Raw genomic sequence first — 21,355 nt, 5'->3', positions numbered from 1 at the left:
AAAAATAAAATTAAAATTAAAATTAAAATAAATAAAAAATATTTGCAGTGGGAATGACAGTTCCTTCTGTATAAATGAGATGGTATTATTATTCAGTCTGGATAAAAATAAAAATTAAATTAAAATTAAATTAAAATTAAAATAAAATTAAAAATAAAATAAAAATAAAATTAAAATAAAAAAATAATAAAATTAAAATTAAAATAAAATTAAAAATAAAAATTAAAATTAAAATAAAAATAAAATTAAAATTAAAAAAAAAAATTAAATAAAAATAAAATTAACATAAAATAAAAATAAAATTAAAAATAAAATTAAAAATAAAATAAAATTAAAATAAAATAAAAATATAATTAAAATTAACATAAAATTAAAATTAACATAAAATTAAAATAAAAATAAAATTAAAATAAAAATAAAATTAAAATAAAAATTAACATAAAATTAAAATTAAATTAAAATAAAAATAAAATTAAAAATAAAATAAAATAAAAATTAAAATTAAAATTAAAAAAAAAAAAAATTAAAATAAAAATAAAAATAAATAATTGATATCCCGGATAAGACACTATGTTTCTTTTCTTTAATATTTAATTAATACTAATTTTAGCACGCAATTGAACTTGGCAAGTTTAAAAAGCCTGTTTAGAACATGCATGCTGACATTCCTCTCAGAGTGAGTTGTCATAGCAACCCAGCTGTCTCAGCACAGTGAGCCTACTCCGCCCTCTCCAGGTGCAGCAACCAAAGGTCACTCAAGAGGCAGATGACTCACGAGGCTGGACTGTGAGCTTCAAAATACAAGCTGAAATGCATTTCTCACTATCAGGCTTGCAATGTGCCCTGCTTACATTTCATCAATCATTTGGTAAAGGTTGCGGCAAGAACACTTTACACAATTTCCCCAGAAATTGTAGATTGTCTAGTTAAGTGTTCTTGCATAGCAAGGAACACTTATTGTTATCTCACATATATATTCTTATTCTTATTCCGTTTCTTATTATAGCCATATTTGCCACGCTAACTCCTCCCACAGTTTTTACACTACAAATACAAGTAATTTATCAAAACGTGCGGATTGTTCCCGATCGGATTGCTATTACTTTGTGGAACGTTTCGCCGAATCGTTCAAGAAATATCGCGGTTTTTGCGGCAAAATTTTCCCATAGGAATGCATTGAGCAGCACAGCACAGCTAGAGTGTGCAAAGGAAAAATCAGAAAAATCAGAACATGATTTGTAAACTGCCATCACTCTTTCATTTTCAAGCCCACCTACACATATCTTATATCAAAACATTCAGCTAACCCTGCTGTCACTAAAAATGTTCACGGCTAGGACATATTCCTGATAGTTTTCAGAATATGACCATTTGTTTGGACCTCATCCCTCCCATTGACTTTCATTGAAACTCCACTTTAGACACAAGAAATTTTAAGGGACATTTTTAAACTGCGACTGTGCCTTCATTTTTTATCTTTCAGAGACATACTATACATCAAAATTTAGGTCTGTTTCTTGTGATTGTCACAGTATAAACCTTTTCACGGTAGCATTTATACTTTTAAAACTACAAGCGTTTGAAGATGGCAATCGCCAGTGAATTTGGCAAGTTTAAATAGCCTGTTTAGAGCAGAGCTTCTCACACACCTGTGACTGACTGAGGTAACAGGTGCAAGCAAAGGTCACTCAGGGGGCAGCTGAGTCACATTAGAGTGAGAAAGCTACAGTGTGAAAGGAAAAATCAGAACATGATTTGTAAACTGCCATAACTATGTCATTTTCAAGCCCACCTACACATATCTTATATCAAAACGTTCAGCTAACCCTGCTGTCACTAAAAATGTTCACGGCTAGGACATACTCCTGATAGTTTTCACAATATGACCATTTGTTTGGACCTCACCCCTCCCATTGACTTTCATTGAAACTCCACTCTAGATACCTGACATTTTAAGGGACGTTTTTAAACTGCGACTGTGCCTTCATTTTTAATATTGCAGAGACATACTATATATCAAAATTTAGGTCTGTTTCTTGTGATTGTCACAATATAAACCTTTTCACGGTAGCATTTATACTTTTAAAACTACAAGCGTTTGAAGATGGCAATCGCCAGTGAATTTGGCAAGTTTGAGCACTGTGTTTAGAGCAGAGCTTGTCACACACCTGTGACTGACTGAGTCACAGGTGCACCAAAGGTCACTCAGGGGGCAGCTGAGTCACATTAGAGTGAGAAGTGAGAAAGCTGCAGTGTGGAAGGAAAAATCAGAACATGATTTGTAAACTGCCATCACTCTTTCATTTTCAAGCCCACCTACACATATCTTGTATCAAAACGTTCAGCTAACCCTGCTGTCACTAAAAATGTTCACGAATGCCAGTAGTGTACCGCGCTCCAATATATTCTACCTTATGTGATATAATGAATTCATAAGTGTACCACCGATAATCAAATAATTACATCAATTAATTATACTTAAATATATGATTTGTGTAAATATATAAATTAAATTAATTTATCAATGTGAAAAAACAAAAACTATGAATGAAAAATATAAATAAAAAATAAAAAATATTTGCAGTGGGAATGACAGTTCCTTCTGTATAAATGAGATGGTGTTATTATTCAGTCTGGTTAAAAATAAAATAAAATTAAAATTAAAATAAAAAAATAAAATTAAATTAAAATAAAAATAAAATTAAAAATTAAAATTTAAATAAAAATAAAATGAAAAATAAAATAAAAATTAAATTAAAATTAAAATTAAAATAAATAAAAAATATTTGCAGTGGGAATGACAGTTCCTTCTGTATAAATGAGATGGTATTATTATTCAGTCTGGATAAAAATAAAATAAAAATTAAATTTAAAAAAAAAAAAAAAAATTAAAATTAAAATTAAATTAAAAATAAAAATAAAAATTAAAATAAAAATAAAATTAAAATTAAAAAAAAAAATTAAATAAAAATAAAATTAACATAAAATTAAAATAAAAATAAAATTAAAATAAAATGAAAATAAAATAAAAATAAAATTAAAATAAAAATAAAATTAAAATTAACATAAAATTAAAATTAAATTAAAATAAAAATAAAATTAAAAATAAAATTAAAATTAAAATTAAAATAAAAAAAAAATTAAAATAAAAATAAAAATAAATAATTGATATCCCGGATAAGACACTATGTTTCTTTTCTTTAATATTTAATTAATACTAATTTTAGCACGCAATTGAACTTGGCAAGTTTAAAAAGCCTGTTTAGAACATGCATGCTGACATTCCTCTCAGAGTGAGTTGTCATAGCAACCCAGCTGTCTCAGCACAGTGAGCCTACTCCGCCCTCTCCAGGTGCAGATGACTCACGAGGCTGGACTGTGAGCTTCAAAATACAAGCTGAAATGCATTTCTCACTATCAGGCTTGCAATGTGCCCTGCTTACATTTCATCAATCATTTGGTAAAGGTTGCGGCAAGAACACTTTACACAATTTCCCCAGAAATTGTAGATTGTCTAGTTATTTTATATTTTAACAGTTTTGTTTAACCCTAAAGACAGTAATGATGGACTTTCAACATGCACAGAATAGCAGATATGCAGGATAGGTGAGGGAAAGTTAAAGTGGTATTAAACCCCAAACCAAAAAATGTAATATAATTCAGCTTACCAACCATTAGATGTGAAGGCTGCATTAGTTTTTGTTTTTTAGATTTTTTCCTCTGTTTTCACCTGATGATCTGGCCAGTACCACACCTCCTGTATTAGAGTTCCCCCATACTCTGGATGAAGGAGCACAAGGGCAGCTTTGGACAGCAGCATTGTCAAGTCTGGGGGGAGGGGAGTGTTAGATATAATAGCAGATTTAGATAAACAAAAAAATTGAAGGCATACTCCAGCTCATACTGCATTTGCACAAGCAGTTACAGCACCAGTTTTTTTTCTTTTGGGATAAATGTTTTACATGGATAAATAAAAACTGACATTTGTAAGTGCCCCTGAGTGGTAAATGGTTTGTCTCAAACCTCTATCTGCCACAACTGCAGGGGAGCATGTTCTGTTAAAAACAGACTTACTGGCTGGATCACCAGATGAAAATAAAGGAAAGAAAGCCTAAAAAAAGAAAACTAGTGTAGTCATCACATCTAAGAATTGGTAAGCTGCAATATAATAAATGTTTGCTTTTGGGTTTAATACCGCTTTAATCCACGGGTCTTGCTGTTTGTTCCTGAAGATCACTGACCCCAGTGTTTAATTTTTTAATAATGAATGCAAAATATAAACTTAAACATTGATACTGCTCTACCCTCCCCTAAACGAAAGCTTACCATTTGAGGGCTATTGCCAGGGAGTGCCTGGATCTCATAGTGAATGGCATGCCCATTTTGATCTACAAGGTGGTACTGTTCAGCAAGTGCTGATATATGTTGGTGGGCACTGTCCTGAAATAAATGGAACACAAACAATTAAGTACAATGTAAGTGCACACATTATCCAAAGTAACAAGGACAATACCTAGGCTCTTATGCATACAATGTATATGGTTGTGTATTGCCTTTCTTTTTATGTTTTGCTCTTCTATCCTAACAGCAACTAAAACCAACGTGAGAATGAAACATGTAGGCTATGGTATTTTATTATGCAGTAAAAATGAGCAAACAGCACACAGGGGTAATTTTTTTTTAAATCAGAGAAAAGTTTATTAAACATTTACAGAGCAATTGTACAATAAGTAAAGCACACATATTCAGCACAAATGCAAATAAAAAGCCTTCAGGGTACACATGGGTTGGTATGCAATACCATTATAACATATGGTATAGATGGTCCAAATTACGCAGTCATTGATGAAATGCAGCATAAATAAACAAGCGCTTCATTCATACAGCCTAATAAGGGTACACAATATATCAAATAATTCTGTTAAGCACGAGGTCAAGAGGCAACAAACCAGCAGTAGCCAACCAGTCCAACCACAACTTAGTTTAGTAGGGCACCCTCTATGTTGGAAGATAACACACTCAAGTTACTGCGTGTGTCCCATAACCTGGAGCCACTCCTGATGGGTGTGTGGGTGCTCAGACTTCCAATATTGCAGTATAAGCTTCCTAGCCTGGGACAGGGCACTAGAGCTAGCCAATTTAGTGTGTTCTATTAATGTATATTGATCTAGAATTCCTAGTAGGCAGGATTTAGGGTCCAACTTGACATGAGTATAAAAGACTGAATTTATGGATTCTGTGACACTCCCCCAGTACCTTGATGTTTTGGGCCTCCCCATAAAATTGTGGACTGAAGCACTTACTAAAATAGGAGTTTTAAGAAGTCCCATCTTATGCAATATAGAATGCGTATAATGGGCCCAAAGTAATATATATAGCTGAGAGAGTGTTTGTGATGCACTTAGAGAACGCAGTTGGAATGCTAGACAAACATTTATTTCTATAATGGATAGAAATAAAAAGTTTAGAATATCTGCCACCTTTTAAAGTGTTTGTAAAGGCAAAATGTTTTTCTTTCATTTTTAATAGGGTGTGAAAAGTTAAACCTTCTTATTAAGCTTTTATTACTGTCTGTGCCCCTGCTGGGAGGATTCACCCTTCTATTTGTCTTGCTGACCACTATCACTGAGACAGAAAATGATAGGAAATCACAAACTGTTAAGTATTCTGGTAACAACAGTTTAATGCAGGCCATAGACGGGTCGTTTATTGGCCGAATTTTCATCCGCACGAAAAATTGGCCAATATTCACGCCGTTAGTGGAGCAATGCTGTCGGCCGTTTTTCGTGGATCTTCTCGTTTCTTTTTATTGGTCATGCTGGAAAATCCACGAAAAACGGACATTTTTTGTAGACATTGGTGGCAACGGCAACGACCAATTTTTCGTTTATCGGCCCGTCTATGGCCAGCCTAAGATTAGAATTCTCCTCACCTGCGTCTTCAAGATAGCAAGTAAAAACAAATCTCATCAGTGAGACACAGACAACTAAAAATAGTGTGACTCCAACCCATAGAGGAGGAGTAGGCCTCCCCCACTTAAAGTCATACTACACAGCTTCACTGTTAGATCAGATTTATTTCTGGCGGCATCCAACTATAGAAAAGTCTTGGACAACCATGGAAACGCTCCCACATTCCATGCCTACAACTGACAAAATCCTATTCCTTCCTCAAACCACCCAACACCAAATTATAATCAAGCACAATTGCATACAGGCCTCTCTCCAAGCCTGGTACGATGTTTTAACCTGTGACCACATGATCACCAAAACAATCCCTACCCCAATTACGACTTTATACTTCATTATCCTCTCCCTAAATCTACGACAATGGGAGAAACATGGCATTTCACACATCAGAGACATCTATACAAACACTGAATTAGATTCCTTCTCAGCCCTCCAAGAAAAATTTCATCTGCCTAACAACGAATACTACACATACTGTACATGCGCATAGCACATGTTTTACAACAACTAAATTTTCCACATACAATAGCAATCCCTTCTACTACATTTAGCCTCTTACAGAAACCACAGTACACCAAAAAAGGAATCTCAACCTTTTATTCACTAATAACCAACGCCAAGTTTGCTTTAAAATCTACTTCTCTATCCAACTGGGAAACAACGCTTACACTACCAATACAACCCCACACATGGGAAAGAACCTTCACCATCACACACAAAGCCTCCAAATGTAGCTCCCACTGGGAATCATACATGAAAATTTTACACCAATGGTACCTTACACTGGCTAAACTCTCTATATACTACGCTCAACACTCTCCTACTTGTTGGAGACATTGCGGAGAAATAGGTTCAACTTTCCACATATTGTGGGCATGCAAATCTTTAAAATCCTACTGGAATAGAGTGTTCCAATTGATCTCCTCAATCACCGGATCCCCAACGACACCAAACCCAGCTCCCGCTCTCCTACATATAGGGATTGACAAGTTCCCTGCAGATCTTTGCATCATCATCATACATATATTAGCAGCTGCTAAAACTAACATTGCTAATCTATGGAAATCATCCAAAACTCCCTCTATCTCCGATCTCTTTACCGACCTTAATTTTCAATGCGAGATGGAAAAAAGATCAGCGCTCCACACCTCCTCTTACCACAAATTTGAACTCCATTGGTCCAGATGGCTTCAAAATCCTAACTACGCTATGAAATGATACTCGTACAACCATATTGTACATACCCTCTGCAAACGACTGGTGTTTAGTTCTCCCTTCCCCCCCAACCCCTTTTCTATACCTTACCCACCCTATACAAAGTATCTCACCTCACCCCGGTTTACACTCTCCCAAGCATACCTCTCAGTTAAGCGAAACCTCAGTTTATACTGTCCCTAGCCAAATGGTAGGGAAATTACTGTATATATACACCTCTCTGTACCCAATGTGAACCGCTTGTTGTTCTTGTTGTACCACATATTGTTTTTGATAAAATTCCTTCAATAAAAATATTTGAAATAAAAATAGTGTGACAGGGTTTTTAATCATTCCTCACTCTAGCCAAAATCAAAAAAGTAATTTTCTCCCCTCTCCATACCCTTTAATGTACCATGTGTCCCCACTAAGTGGCCTTCCCTTCACTTTCAAGTGATAGGAGAACCCAGCACTGGCAGCCATTACTGGAACGTGTCCACTGGACAATTTTCCTTTTAGGTCTCACACACACAAGCTGCTCAGGACATCCAACATAAATTTGGAGTATTTCTGTGTACAGCTTCCCATAAACATCTATCTGTGGGTATATGCTGGTACTTTTGTAAACACATGCATTTGTAAAGACATATGACCCTGGAAATAAACTGTCTGTGTCCAAGGGCATATGTCCATAAACATGCGTGTGTTATCAAAAGTACTAACATATACCCACATACAGATTTAGATTTTTATGGCAGCTGTACACAGGCCTTGTGGCTCCTGGACAGGGAATTACACCTAAAATTCAAGTTGTACAGCCCCAGGCACCCATGTGCAAGAGGCCTTACTCAGGTACCGTAAAATGTGGATTTTATTTCACTTTCTATCCTGGCAAAAGTTATAGCCTTTCCCTGTCTAAAAACTAGAAAACCATTCTGGTTGGAGTTCTACTTTAATCTTATTCCACTAAAATATGACTTACTGACCTCAGCTTCCAGTTCTGTTTCCTCTGCTGGAGTATCTACATTGGTGCAGGTGATAAGCAGCTCTGTAGGGCGTGTCACTGTGTCACATTCCAATCCACTGCTCTCCATTTCCAGGTCGTCTGGAAGGAAGGATATGTATGATCAATCAATATATATTTCTATATTTTCACATCACTCTTAATGAGTTATTCACACTTGAGAATGAAGCTGTTAGCGATTACAGGCAGGAGACCCAATGGATATGCCTGGCGATTAGCTGCTGGCAGCAGCCCCGTTGAAAGCAATGGAAGGCTGACAGCTCCCGAAGCTAATCACAGCTGTCTGTTTCCAGGGCTGATTATTCACAGATATTCATTACTTGAGTGATTAAATACAAGCCACTGCGATCAGCTGCAGGAACTGACAGCCTCTCTTTAATGGGGCTTCTGTCTGCAGGTAATTGTTGGAAACCCCTGCTGGGTCTCATAGCAGAATTGTGAGAGCAAAGGCACTGTGCTTCTGATTGTCAGTATTATAAGATTTGGTGATGTCACTACCTTGTTGCTTGCTAGGAATGAACTAATGTACAGGTTGAACTCAATTCAACCCAAACCTAACTCAGCCCCTTCCCACAGGAAATTGTCACATGATAGCAGGCCACCTATCTAGTCAGCTATAGCTGTAGAATTCCTTCCCCCACAGTTGCGCTTAACAAAGGTTCAGGGATGCTGGTGGCATCACTGACTGAATATTGCCATATTACATTGTTCAAATATAGCCATGTAGCCATATTAGGTCAATGATGTCACCAGCATCCCCTCCCGTGCTACATGTGCAAAATGCCAACGGCGTAGCTAATTGGGCTGGCAACCTGCTATCATGCGATAGTTTTCCCAAGCTCATCCTTACTGAGAAAGGATGAGCTTGGGGAAACAGTAGTGACATTACCAATTTGGCCAAAACCTTAGGTCATCCTTATTGCTTACCGTTCTCCTTGCTGGAGGCTCTGACATGAGAAAGCAAATCCCTGCCTTCACTAAGATGGCTGCCTCCACACAGAAATACAGTGAAGAGAAAAGTATGGCAAGTCAAAAATACAATATTGGTGATTAGTCCTTTGCCCTCTGCCTGTTCACTCCTGCTTCAAAAATTACAAATTTAGGGCTGGTTCATAACAGGAATCACACAGGAACATGTTTTGCATTCCTATGCGATTCACATGAAGTTATATGCGGTACAATTTCAGCCCATTCATTTTGAATGGGCTGAAATCGCACAGCACCAAAAGTAGTACATGCACTACTTTTTGGAAACTCCCTGCAACTGCATCGCATTTTACTTCTGTACCATGAGATCAGGTGCGGGCAAATGCACTGCGTTTGCAACCAGCATTTGGGATATCATTAACTTAATATTGACACCTGCTGCAGATCACACCTGCAGTGTGTTTTGAACACAGAGCAGAAAATGCGCATGTAACACTGGTTTCCAGCTAGTATTTTATCATATGAGAGACACTATGTATTATGTAATCTCAGGAAGTGATGTCAGACTTGATGCAATCGCATACGCTGGAAGTGACACATCGACCATTTTGGAAGTGGTTACAGGATTGTTTTACACTGAATGTTTGTAAGTGCATAGATTTTAATAAATATATGGTTTTATAAAGATTTACTGCACTATGGCCTCTGTATGATATCCCCTGCATGGGAACCCTGGAGAGAAGCTGGAGTTAAGAAGGGGACTGTTGAAAGTGGAGGAGATTGGTGGAAAGTGATTTGAAAGGCACCGATCTGGCAAAGTACATTGAGAGACATTATTAAACATGTGCATGCGGTGGATCTGGATCATTTAAAAGGATATGCACTCTTAGGTGGTATGGAAAATGTGAGTGGTTTTAAGTTTTATTTTCTAATGTTGTTTATAAGCGATATTACACTATATTAGTCTTTATTTTTGAGGATCATTCGCACAAGTCATGCTGATAAAAAGCAGGAAGAAGGTGGAATGGTTTATTAAAAGCAGAGTTTATTGGGAGTACAGTAAAGAGCTTGGAATGTCTTTGGCGAGGTGATACACTTGGCGGATCCTTCTCTGGGTATTAATGGGAATGCACAGTTAATATATTATAATGTGAGTGGCTTTCTATCTGATACAGATTTTTAGAAAACAGTTTTGCACTATATTGGTATTTTGGGTAAAACCATGTGGATTTTCATGTGAGGTGTTCATAGAAGTACCAGACACAAGTATACACAGAGCTGAAGTGAATAGGAGAATAACCGATTGGCTATACACCAAGTACAGTGCCTTAAAAATGTATTCATAGCCTTTGAAATTTTCCACATTTTGTCATGTTACAACCAAAAATGTAAATGTGTTTTATTGGGATTTTATGTGATAGACAAACACAAAGTGGCACATAATTGTGAAGTGGAAGGAAAATGAAAAATAATTTTCAAAATGTTTTACAAATAAATATCTGAAAAGTGTGGTGTGCATTTGTATTCAGCCCCCTGGAGTCAATACTTTGTAGAACCTCCTCTCACTGCAATTCCAGCTGCAAGTCTTTTTGGATATGTCTCTACCAGCTTTGCACATCTAAAGAGTGACATTTTTGCCCATTCTTCTTTGCAAAATAGCTCAAGCTCTGTCAGATTGGATGGAGAGCATCTTTGAACAACAATTTTCAAGTCTTTCAACAGATTTTCAATTGGATTTAGGTCTGGACTTTGACTGGGCCATTCTAACAAATGAATATGCTTTGGTCTAAACCATTCCATTGTAGCTCTGGCTGTATGTTTAGGGTTGTTGTCCTGCGGGAAGGTGACCCTCCGCCTCAGGTATATTCCTAAGATTGCCCTGTATTTGGCTCCATCCATCTTCCCATCAACTCTGACCAGCTTCCCTGTCCCTGCTGAAGAAAAGCATTCCCACAACATGATGCTGCCACCACGTTTCACGGTGGGGATGGTGTGTTCAGGGCAAAGTGCAGTGTTAGTTCCACCACACATAGATTTTGCTTTTAAGCCAAAAATATCAATTTTGGTCTCATCTGACCAGAGCACCTTTTTCCACATTTGCTGTGTCCCCCACATGGCTTCCTGCAAACTACAAATGGGATTTCCTATGGCTTTCTTTCAACAGCAGCTTTTTTTTTTTGCACTTTTCCATAAAGGCCAGATTTGAGTAGTGCACGACTAATAGTTGTCCTGTGGAAAGATTCTCACACCTGAGCTGTGGATCTCTGCAGCTCCTCCAGAGTTACCATGGGCCTCTTGACTACTTTTCTGATTAATGCTCTCCTTGCCCAGCATGTCAGTGTAGGTAGACGGCCATGTCTTGGTAGGATTGCAGTTGTGCCTCTTTCCATTTTCGGATGATGGATTGAACAGTGCTCTATGAGATGTTCAAAGCTTGTGATATTTTTTTTTACAACCTAACCCTGCTTTAAACTTCTCCACAACTTTATCACTGACCTGTCTGGTGTGTTCCTTGGCCTTCATGGTGCTGTTTCTTCACTAATGTTCTCTAATAAACCTCTGAGGGGTTCACAGAACAGCTGTATTTATACTGAGATTAAATTACACACAGGTGGACTCTGTTTACTAATTAGGTGACGTCTAAAGGCAATTGGTTCCACTAGATTTAAGTTAGGGATATCAAAGTAAAGGGGGCTGAAAACAAATGCACTCCACACTTTCCAGATATTTGTAAAAAATGTTGAAAACTATTTATCGTTTTCCTTCCACTTTACAATTATGTGCCACTTTGTGTTGGTCTATCACATAAAATCCCAATAAAACACATTTATGATTTTGGTTGTAACATGACAAAATGTGGAAAAATTCAAGGGGTATGAATACTTTTTCAAGGCACTGTATATAAAGTATAAGGGTAGATAAAGAAGAACACTGGTGAACAAATACACATATGGTTATTTATTATAACTGTGAGCACATTGGACAGGATTTGAGGCATGGTGTACTGAGCATACTACAATATATTTATTTTTTGGAGGTCACGGTGTAGGAAGATTGGATTCACAGGAAGAAGTTAATGGGTATATGGCATCTGATCTTCAGTTATACAGGGACAATACTGAACTTATCATTTTGACAGCACTGGTCACTTCTGTCATTACCATCTCTTTCTGTGAGGGGAACAGATTGGATCATTGTTTACTATATTTTGTTGTGTTAAAAAGAAAGAGGGGTTCAGCGCACTGTTTAAAAATATTAATTATGTTAATATTAATTAATATTAATTATATTAATTATTATATTATTATTTTTATTAAAAAAGTACATTATTTTATTTTTTTTACACAGAAGGCTGCAGAGCATTGCATGCGGGGGTTAAGGTGAATCGTGGGTGGAATGTCAGGCTCCTGCACACTTTCCCTGCAGCTTTCTGCCTGTACGGGCTTACTGTTAGAAAGTTGGAAGAAGAGTGAATGAACTACGAGGGAGCTCATCAGCTACCTCGCAGTTCATTGAGAGCTACAAGCCACCTGCCGCGCTGGCAGATGGGACTTGTAATTTTTCCATTCAAAATTCCTGACGATTTTAGAATGTGACAGCGGGTGAGGGGAGAGGATCACAGTCTGCATCCAGGGTCAATCACTTGCAGGTGATCGCTGCAGAGTGATCACATGTGAACAGCTGGAAATAGCTAAAGGATTTGGAAGGCTCCCCTTGCTTTCTATAGGGCTGCCTCCCACAGCTAATTGCTAGGGTCTCCCTGGGGTTCTCAGAGGAACACGCTGATGGACCAAAACGCAGGCATGACCTAATGGTGTACCATCACAATTAGAGTTCCAAAGATCATGGACAAGACCAGATTCTCACAGATACAGTTGATGATTTGCTCACATTGTAGACTACATACAGTATGCACTGATTTTGTGTTCTCTTCCTCTCTATGACTCTTATAGAAATCATGCTGGAGGGGTTCGCTACCACAGTGGTGGTGCCTGACTAGGTCCTGGTACAGAGACCAATACTACATCTTGCTTCTTGTTCCCTAAATTTATGGGCTTGGGCTCTCAAAGAACATGGCTTATCTAAAGGTATGAAAATCCATAGTGCTTCAGGTGTGTAAACACTCATCTTGTTGAATTTCTCATTGTACATATAAGGCCTTGGTTCTCCTTTGCTTTTTTCCTTCTGGCAAGACTTTACTAAAAACTGGCATTATGCAAACTGTTGTCCCACTCCCTGAAGCAAAACATCGTACTAAGTGGGATTTCAATGAGGTCTGCACCCTTCCTGTCTGTTTACAAAGGGGAATGTGTTCCACAATCTTCGCTGTTAATGCTCAATGTAGAACATTTTGGATTGTTTGACATTAGACTTTCTAGTTGTGCATAAATTCCATATGGACTGCACTTCATAAAGTTCAACTGTGTGGATGTGGCAGCCTCCCTTGGCTGAAAGCTCTTAGAAGTGGCTTTGTGATCAGCTGGACCTAACACCACAGGTAGTGACCTATGTGTGGAATTATTTCCCCCTCCCCTTCTTAGGGATTGCATTTAGACATCACAGTGGTCTACTGTGTCCCCAGTGGACACTGGGAGAAAAAAAATGTTTGTATCTTCTATAAAATCCTTTTCTCCTATGGTTCCAATGGGGGACACAGGTTCTACTCTTGTTAAAGTGGTTCTAAAGTCTGCTTATTACCTTAATACATTCCCTGAACTAAGATAAAAAAAACACCTAAGTAACTGCCCCCCCCCCCCCTTCATATTCCCAAACCCTTACCTGGCTACGATCCAGTGCTGTCACATCTGCAGCACCGCTCCTCCAATTCCTGGTCTCACAGAACACACAGTCAAACGCCTGTGAGGAGGGAGCAGGGGGGCATGGCTTACTAGCACTGTGTGTGTCTATGAATGCACATAGCGAGGTTCGGGAGCATGCCCACACAGGTGCCACCTTAGCAAATGGCTTGCTATGTGGTACCTGCAGGAAGAAGGGGGAACAGCGCTGGTAAAGGACTGCAAAGAAGAGATAAGAGACCACTCTGTGTAGTATCATTACACAGAGCAGGTAAGTATAACTTCTTTTTTTATTTTAATTAAAACAAAAATTAAGCCTTTAGGATCACTTTAGGTTATCATGCTGGTTTCCTGTGTTAAAAGTTCAGGATTCTATGAATACTTAAAGTTACCTTCTACTGAGGTGAATTCACTTGTAGAGGAGGGAGGAGCGGAGTCTCAGCTTGTTAGTGTCCAACCTCCTAGTGGCAGGGCATATACCCAGTGGTCTACTGTACTCCCAAATTAACTACTGAGGAAAAGGCTTTTACGTTATGTACAAAAATTATTTTGTATATGTGTATAGAGATGAGCGAAGAAATGAAAAATTCGATTCGACTGATTCGGCGAATTCGTGGACAATATTCGATTCGAGTCGAATAAATTCGCTGTGAATTTAACTTAAAAAAGGGTGTTTCTAGGCTTCAGAGAGACTTAATATTAGTGCAGAACACTGTACCTTTAATTTAAATGCCCTTGGAGTCTGCTGGGGAAGAGAAATAATACTGTCAGTCAGTATGACATGCAGATGAGTGCCGTCGATCTTAGAATCACCGCACACTTCACTCATTTGGGCAGTCACGGGGCCAAAACCAGAGTGTGGAGCCACAGTGTGGCGGTGGAGGCAGCAGCAATGGGAGGCCATACAGCACCCTATGACAAAAATGGAAACCACCAGCAGTGTGAGGAGACCTGAAAGTGGCACATGGCAGAGTGTGGCGATAGAGACAGCAGCAATGGGAGGCCGTACAGGGACCCATGACACACTCTGGACCTGGCAGCAGCATGAGGAGGCGGTACAGGGGCCCATGACAGATTACGGGCCTGGCAGCAGCATGAGGAGTCGGTACAGGGGCCCATGGCAGATTACGGGCCTGGCAGCAGCAATGGGAGGCCGTACAGGGACCCATGACACACTCTGGACCTGGCAGCAGCATGGGGAGGCGGTACAGGGGCCCATGACAGATTACGGGCCTGGCAGCAGCATGAGGAGTCGGTACGGGGGCCCATGACACACTCTGGACCTGGCAGCAGCATGAGGAGGCGGTACAGGGGCGCATGACAGATTACGAGCCTGGCAGCAGCAACTTGGACAGGAGGACGTTCAGCTTCTGCACCGTCGGGTGCGTGCTCGCAAACTGTTGTCTCTTGGAAACGGATTCCAAGAAAGACTGCTGACGGAATCCGTGAAGAGGAGTAGCAGGAGAAGGAGCATCTGAACGAGCGGAATATGCCAACAAGCGACAACAGTGGCCCATGACAGATTACGGGCCTGGCAGCAGCATGAGGAGTCGGTACGGGGGCCCATGGCAGATTACGGGCCTGGCAGCAGCTATGGGAGGCCCGTAATCTGCCAGCACCCTATGACAAAAAATGGAACCCACCAGCAGTGTGAGGAGACCTGAAAGTGGCACATGGCAGAGTGTGGCGATGGAGACAGCAGCAATGGGAGGCCGTACAGGGACCCATGAGAGACTCTGGACCTGGCAGCAGCATGAGGAGGCGGTATAGGGGCCCATGGCAGATTAGGGGCCTGGCAGCAGCTATGGGAGGCCCGTAATCTGCCAGCACCCTATGACAAAAAATGGAACACACCAGCAGTGTGAGGAGACCTGAAAGTGGCACATGGCAGAGTGTGGCGATGGAGGCAGCAGCAATGGGAGGCCGTACAGGGACCCATGAGAGACTCTGGACTTGGCAGCAGCATGAGGAGGCGGTATAGGGGCCCATGGCAGATTAGGGGCCTGGCAGCAGCTATGGGAGGCCCGTAATCTGCCAGCACCCTATGACAAAAAATGGAACACACCAGCAGTGTGAGGAGACCTGAAAGTGGCACATGTTTGGGGCATGATTCATGGCGGATTTAGTCAGTTGTGTCAGGAACTGGTGGTTTGAAATCCAGACTAATCCACGCCTGATTCATTTTCACAAACGTGAGTCTCTCCACACTTTGGGTGGACAGTCGTGTCCTCCGCGGAGTTGCAATACCTCCTGCCGCACTAAACACGCGCTCCGATGCCACGCTACTGGCCGGGCATGACAGCCTTTCAAGGGCAAATTCAGCTAGTTGGGGCCAAAGGTCAAGTTTCGTTGCCCAGTAGTCAAGGGGATTGTCTACCTCGGTTGGCAGGGTGCTGTCCAAGTAGGCCTAAGCCTGTTGTTTGAGCTCCTGCTCCAGGTCCACCTGATGCTGCTGCTGCTGCTGCGGCTGGTTAGTAGTTTCCTCACTGCGCTGGTGAAGAAAGCTACTCATCATCGACTGCAGACTGAGGCAGCCGCTGCTGGTGGAGCTGCCACTGCTCCTACCACCCCACCCCTCCCCTGCTGCCATGGCAGCGGAACACGAGCGCACAGGGCCCACAGTGTCTGAGGATGGACGTTGGCGCAGACAGGCAGAGACCAGCTGACTACATAGGTGTTTTTTATAGTACGTTATTTTGGCCTCCCTCTCAGCAGGTGTGAAAAAGGCCACCATTTTTGAACGGTAGCGAGGGTCCAACAAGGTGGACAGCCAAAAGTCATCCCTCTGTCTGATGGTTATTATTCGGCTGTCGCTACGCAAGCAACCGAGCATGCTATGGGCCATTTGTGCCAAGGAATGCGAGGGACTCCCTGCCTCCATCTCCACAGCATACTGCCACGGTGCGTCTAGGTCCTCTGTCTCCTCTTCCTCCTCCTCTACCAGATGCTCCTGCTCCTCCACTCCTGTCCGCTGAGTGGAAAAACCACCCATTTCACTCAATAATTCCTGAGCACCAATGTCCTCCTCTACCTCCTCCTCTTCTTCCAGTCCTGCCCCCACAGGGGCCATGTGGCGTTGAGATCTGTGCGCCACGTCTACCGCACCCTGACCAGCCATTGTTAACAGCATTTGTTCCAGGACGTGCAACAGAGGAATGACGTCGTTCATCCCATAGTCCTGCCGACTCACGAATAGCGTGGCCTCCTCAAAGGGCCTGAGCAAGCGCAGGTGTCACGCATGAGCTGCCAATGGCTGACATCTAAGTTACACAGGGAGTACCTTTATCTGCTTTTAACATCAGGAAATCTGTGATGGCCTTTTGCTGTTCGTAAAGGCGGTCTAACATATGTAGGGTTGAATTCCACCTTGTTGCAACGTCACAGCATGAGGAGTCGGTATAGGGGCCCATGGCAGATTAGGGGCCTGGCAGCAGTTATGGGAGGCCCATAATCTGCCAGCACCCTATGACAAAAAATGGAACACACCAGCAGTGTGAGGAGACCTGAAAGTGGCACATGGCAGAGTGTGGCGATGGAGACAGCAGCAATGGGAGGCCGTACAGGGACCCATGAGAGACTCTGGACCTGGCAGCAGCATGAGGAGGCGGTATATAGGGGCCTACGGCAGATTAGGGGCCTGGCAGCAGCTATAGGAGGCCCGTAATCTGCCAGCACCCTATGTCAAAAAATTCAACACACCAGCAGTGTGTGAGGAGACCTGAAAGTGGCACATGGCAGAGTGTGGCGATGGAGACAGCAGCAATGGGAGGCCGTACAGGGACCCATGACAGACTCTGGACTTGGCAGCAGCATGAGGAGGCGGTATATAGGGGCTTATGGCAGATTAGGGGCCTGGCAGCAGCTATAGGAGGCCCGTAATCTGCCAGCACCCTATGTCAAAAAATTCAACACACCAGCAGTGTGAGGAGACCTGAAAGTGGCACATGGCAGAGTGTGGCGATGGAGACAGCAGCAATGGGAGGCCGTACAGGGACCCATGACAGACTCTGAACTTGGCAGCAGCATGAGGAGGCGGTATATAGGGGCCCATGGCAGATTAGGGGCCTGGCAGCAGCTATAGGAGGCCCGTAATCTGCCAGCACCCTATGTCAAAAAATTCAACACACCAGCAGTGTGAGGAGACCTGAAAGTGGCACATGGCAGAGTGTGGCGATGGAGACAGCAGCAATGGGAGGCCGTACAGGGACCCATGACAGACTCTGGACTTGGCAGCAGCATGAGGAGGCGGTATATAGGGGCCCATGGCAGATTAGGGGCCTGGCAGCAGCTATGGGAGGCCCGTAATCTGCCAGCACCCTATGTCAAAAAATTCTACACACCAGCAGTGTGTGAGGAGACCTGAAAGTGGCACATGGCAGAGTGTGGCGATGGAGACAGCAGCAATGGGAGGCCGTACAGGGACCCATGACAGACTCTGGACTTGGCAGCAGCATGAGGAGGCGGTATATAGGGGCCCATGGCAGATTAGGGGCCTGGCAGCAGCTATGGGAGGCCCGTAATCTGCCAGCACCCTATGTCAAAAAATTCAACACACCAGCAGTGTGTGAGGAGACCTGAAAGTGGCACATGGCAGAGTGTGGCGATGGAGAAAGCAGCAATGGGAGGCCGTACAGGGACCCATGAGAGACTCTGGACCTGGCAGCAGCATGAGGAGGCGGTATATAGGGGCCCATGGCAGATTAGGGGCCTGGCAGCAGCTATGTGAGGCCCGTAATCTGCCTGCACCCTATGTCAAAAAATTTAACACACCAGCAGTGTGAAGAGACCTGAAAGTGGCACATGGCATGAGAGACTCTGGACCTGGCAGCAGCAGGAGGAGGCGGTATAGGGGCCCATGGCTGATTAGGGGCCTGGCAGCAGCTATGTGAGGCCCGTTATCTTGCAGCACCCTATGTCAAAAAATTTAACACACCAGCAGTGTGAAGATACCTGAAAGTGGCACATGGCAGCAGAGTGTGGCGATGGAGACAGCAGCAATGGGAGGCCGTACAGGGACCCATGAGAGACTCTGGACCTGGCAGCAGCAGGAGGAGGTGGTATATAGGGGCCCATGGCAGATTAGGGGCCTGGCAGCAGCTATGTGAGGCCCGTAATCTGCCTGCACCCTATGTCAAAAAATTTAACACACCAGCAGTGTGAAGAGACCTGAAAGTGGCACATGGCAGCAGAGTGTGGCGATGGAGACAGCAGCAATGGGAGGCCGTACAGGGACCATGACAGACTCTGGACTTGGCAGCAGCATGAGGAGGCGGTATATAGGGGCCTATGGCAGATTAGGGGCCTGGCAGCAGCTATGTGAGGCCCGTAATCTGCCTGCACCCTATGTCAAAAAATTTAACACACCAGCAGTGTGAAGAGACCTGAAAGTGGCACATGGCAGCAGAGTGTGGCGATGGAGACAGCAGCAATGGGAGGCCGTACAGGGACCATGACAGACTCTGGACTTGGCAGCAGCATGAGGAGGCGGTATATAGGGGCCCATGGCAGATTAGGGGCCTGGCAGCAGCTATGTGAGGCCCGTAATCTGCCTGCACCCTATGTCAAAAAATTTAACACACCAGCAGTGTGAAGAGACCTGAAAGTGGCACATGGCAGCAGAGTGTGGCGATGGAGACAGCAGCAATGGGAGGCCGTACAGGGACCATGACAGACTCTGGACTTGGCAGCAGCATGAGGAGGCGGTATATAGGGGCCCATGGCAGATTAGGGGCCTGGCAGCAGCTATGTGAGGCCCGTAATCTGCCTGCACCCTATGTCAAAAAATTTAACACACCAGCAGTGTGAAGAGACCTGAAAGTGGCACATGGCAGCAGAGTGTGGCGATGGAGACAGCAGCAATGGGAGGCCGTACAGGGACCATGACAGACTCTGGACTTGGCAGCAGCATGAGGAGGCGGTATATAGGGGCCCATGGCAGATTAGGGGCCTGGCAGCAGCTATGTGAGGCCCGTAATCTGCCTGCACCCTATGTCAAAAAATTTAACACACCAGCAGTGTGAAGAGACCTGAAAGTGGCACATGGCATGAGAGACTCTGGACCTGGCAGCAGCAGGAGGAGGCGGTATAGGGGCCCATGGCTGATTAGGGGCCTGGCAGCAGCTATGTGAGGCCCGTTATCTTGCAGCACCCTATGTCAAAAAATTTAACACACCAGCAGTGTGAAGAGACCTGAAAGTGGCACATGGCAGCAGAGTGTGGCGATGGAGACAGCAGCAATGGGAGGCCGTACAGGGACCCATGAGAGACTCTGGACCTGGCAGCAGCAGGAGGAGGTGGTATATAGGGGCCCATGGCAGATTAGGGGCCTGGCAGCAGCTATGTGAGGCCCGTAATCTGCCTGCACCCTATGTCAAAAAATTTAACACACCAGCAGTGTGAAGAGACCTGAAAGTGGCACATGGCAGCAGAGTGTGGCGATGGAGACAGCAGCAATGGGAGGCCGTACAGGGACCATGACAGACTCTGGACTTGGCAGCAGCATGAGGAGGCGGTATATAGGGGCCCATGGCAGATTAGGGGCCTGGCAGCAGCTATGTGAGGCCCGTAATCTGCCTGCACCCTATGTCAAAAAATTTAACACACCAGCAGTGTGAAGAGACCTGAAAGTGGCACATGGCAGCAGAGTGTGGCGATGGAGACAGCAGCAATGGGAGGCCGTACAGGGACCCATGAGAGACTCTGGACTTGGCAGCAGCATGAGGAGGCGGTATATAGGGGCCCATGGCAGATTAGGGGCCTGGCAGCAGCTATGTGAGGCCCGTTATCTTGCAGCACCCTATGTCAAAAAATTAAACACACCAGCAGTGTGAAGAGACCTGAAAGTGGCACATGGCAGCAGAGTGTGGCGATGGAGACAGCAGCAATGGGAGGCCGTACAGGGACCCATGAGAGACTCTGGACCTGGCAGCAGCAGGAGGAGGTGGTATATAGGGGCCCATGGCAGATTAGGGGCCTGGCAGCAGCTATGTGAGGCCCGTAATCTGCCTGCACCCTATGTCAAAAAATTTAACACACCAGCAGTGTGAAGAGACCTGAAAGTGGCACATGGCAGCAGAGTGTGGCGATGGAGACAGCAGCAATGGGAGGCCGTACAGGGACCATGACAGACTCTGGACTTGGCAGCAGCATGAGGAGGCGGTATATAGGGGCCTATGGCAGATTAGGGGCCTGGCAGCAGCTATGTGAGGCCCGTAATCTGCCTGCACCCTATGTCAAAAAATTTAACACACCAGCAGTGTGAAGAGACCTGAAAGTGGCACATGGCAGCAGAGTGTGGCGATGGAGACAGCAGCAATGGGAGGCCGTACAGGGACCATGACAGACTCTGGACTTGGCAGCAGCATGAGGAGGCGGTATATAGGGGCCCATGGCAGATTAGGGGCCTGGCAGCAGCTATGTGAGGCCCGTAATCTGCCTGCACCCTA

The 21,355-nt window shown here is 43.3% G+C and overlaps 1 protein-coding gene across 1 annotated transcript in view; it reads right to left on the bottom strand.

Annotated features, from left to right (window-relative positions):
- Positions 1-21,355, bottom strand: part of CARF (calcium responsive transcription factor) — a 134,384-nt gene that overhangs the window by 86,532 nt on the left and 26,497 nt on the right. The window contains exons 2-3 of the mRNA XM_089670569.1: positions 8,150-8,268; positions 4,327-4,440 (exon numbers count right to left, since the gene is read on the bottom strand). Coding sequence (XP_089526695.1) covers positions 4,327-4,440; positions 8,150-8,257 — 222 coding nt within the window. The 5' untranslated portion in view covers positions 8,258-8,268. The remainder of the gene's footprint in view (positions 1-4,326; positions 4,441-8,149; positions 8,269-21,355) is intronic.

Source organism: Staurois parvus, unplaced genomic scaffold (genome assembly GCF_062004578.1).
Source record: "Staurois parvus isolate SC_StPar_1 unplaced genomic scaffold, SC_StPar_1.0 ptg000011l, whole genome shotgun sequence".
NCBI classification, from domain to species: domain Eukaryota; kingdom Metazoa; phylum Chordata; class Amphibia; order Anura; family Ranidae; genus Staurois; species Staurois parvus.
Note: the sequence above shows the minus strand (reverse complement) of the source record. Positions and strands in the feature narration are given on the sequence as shown.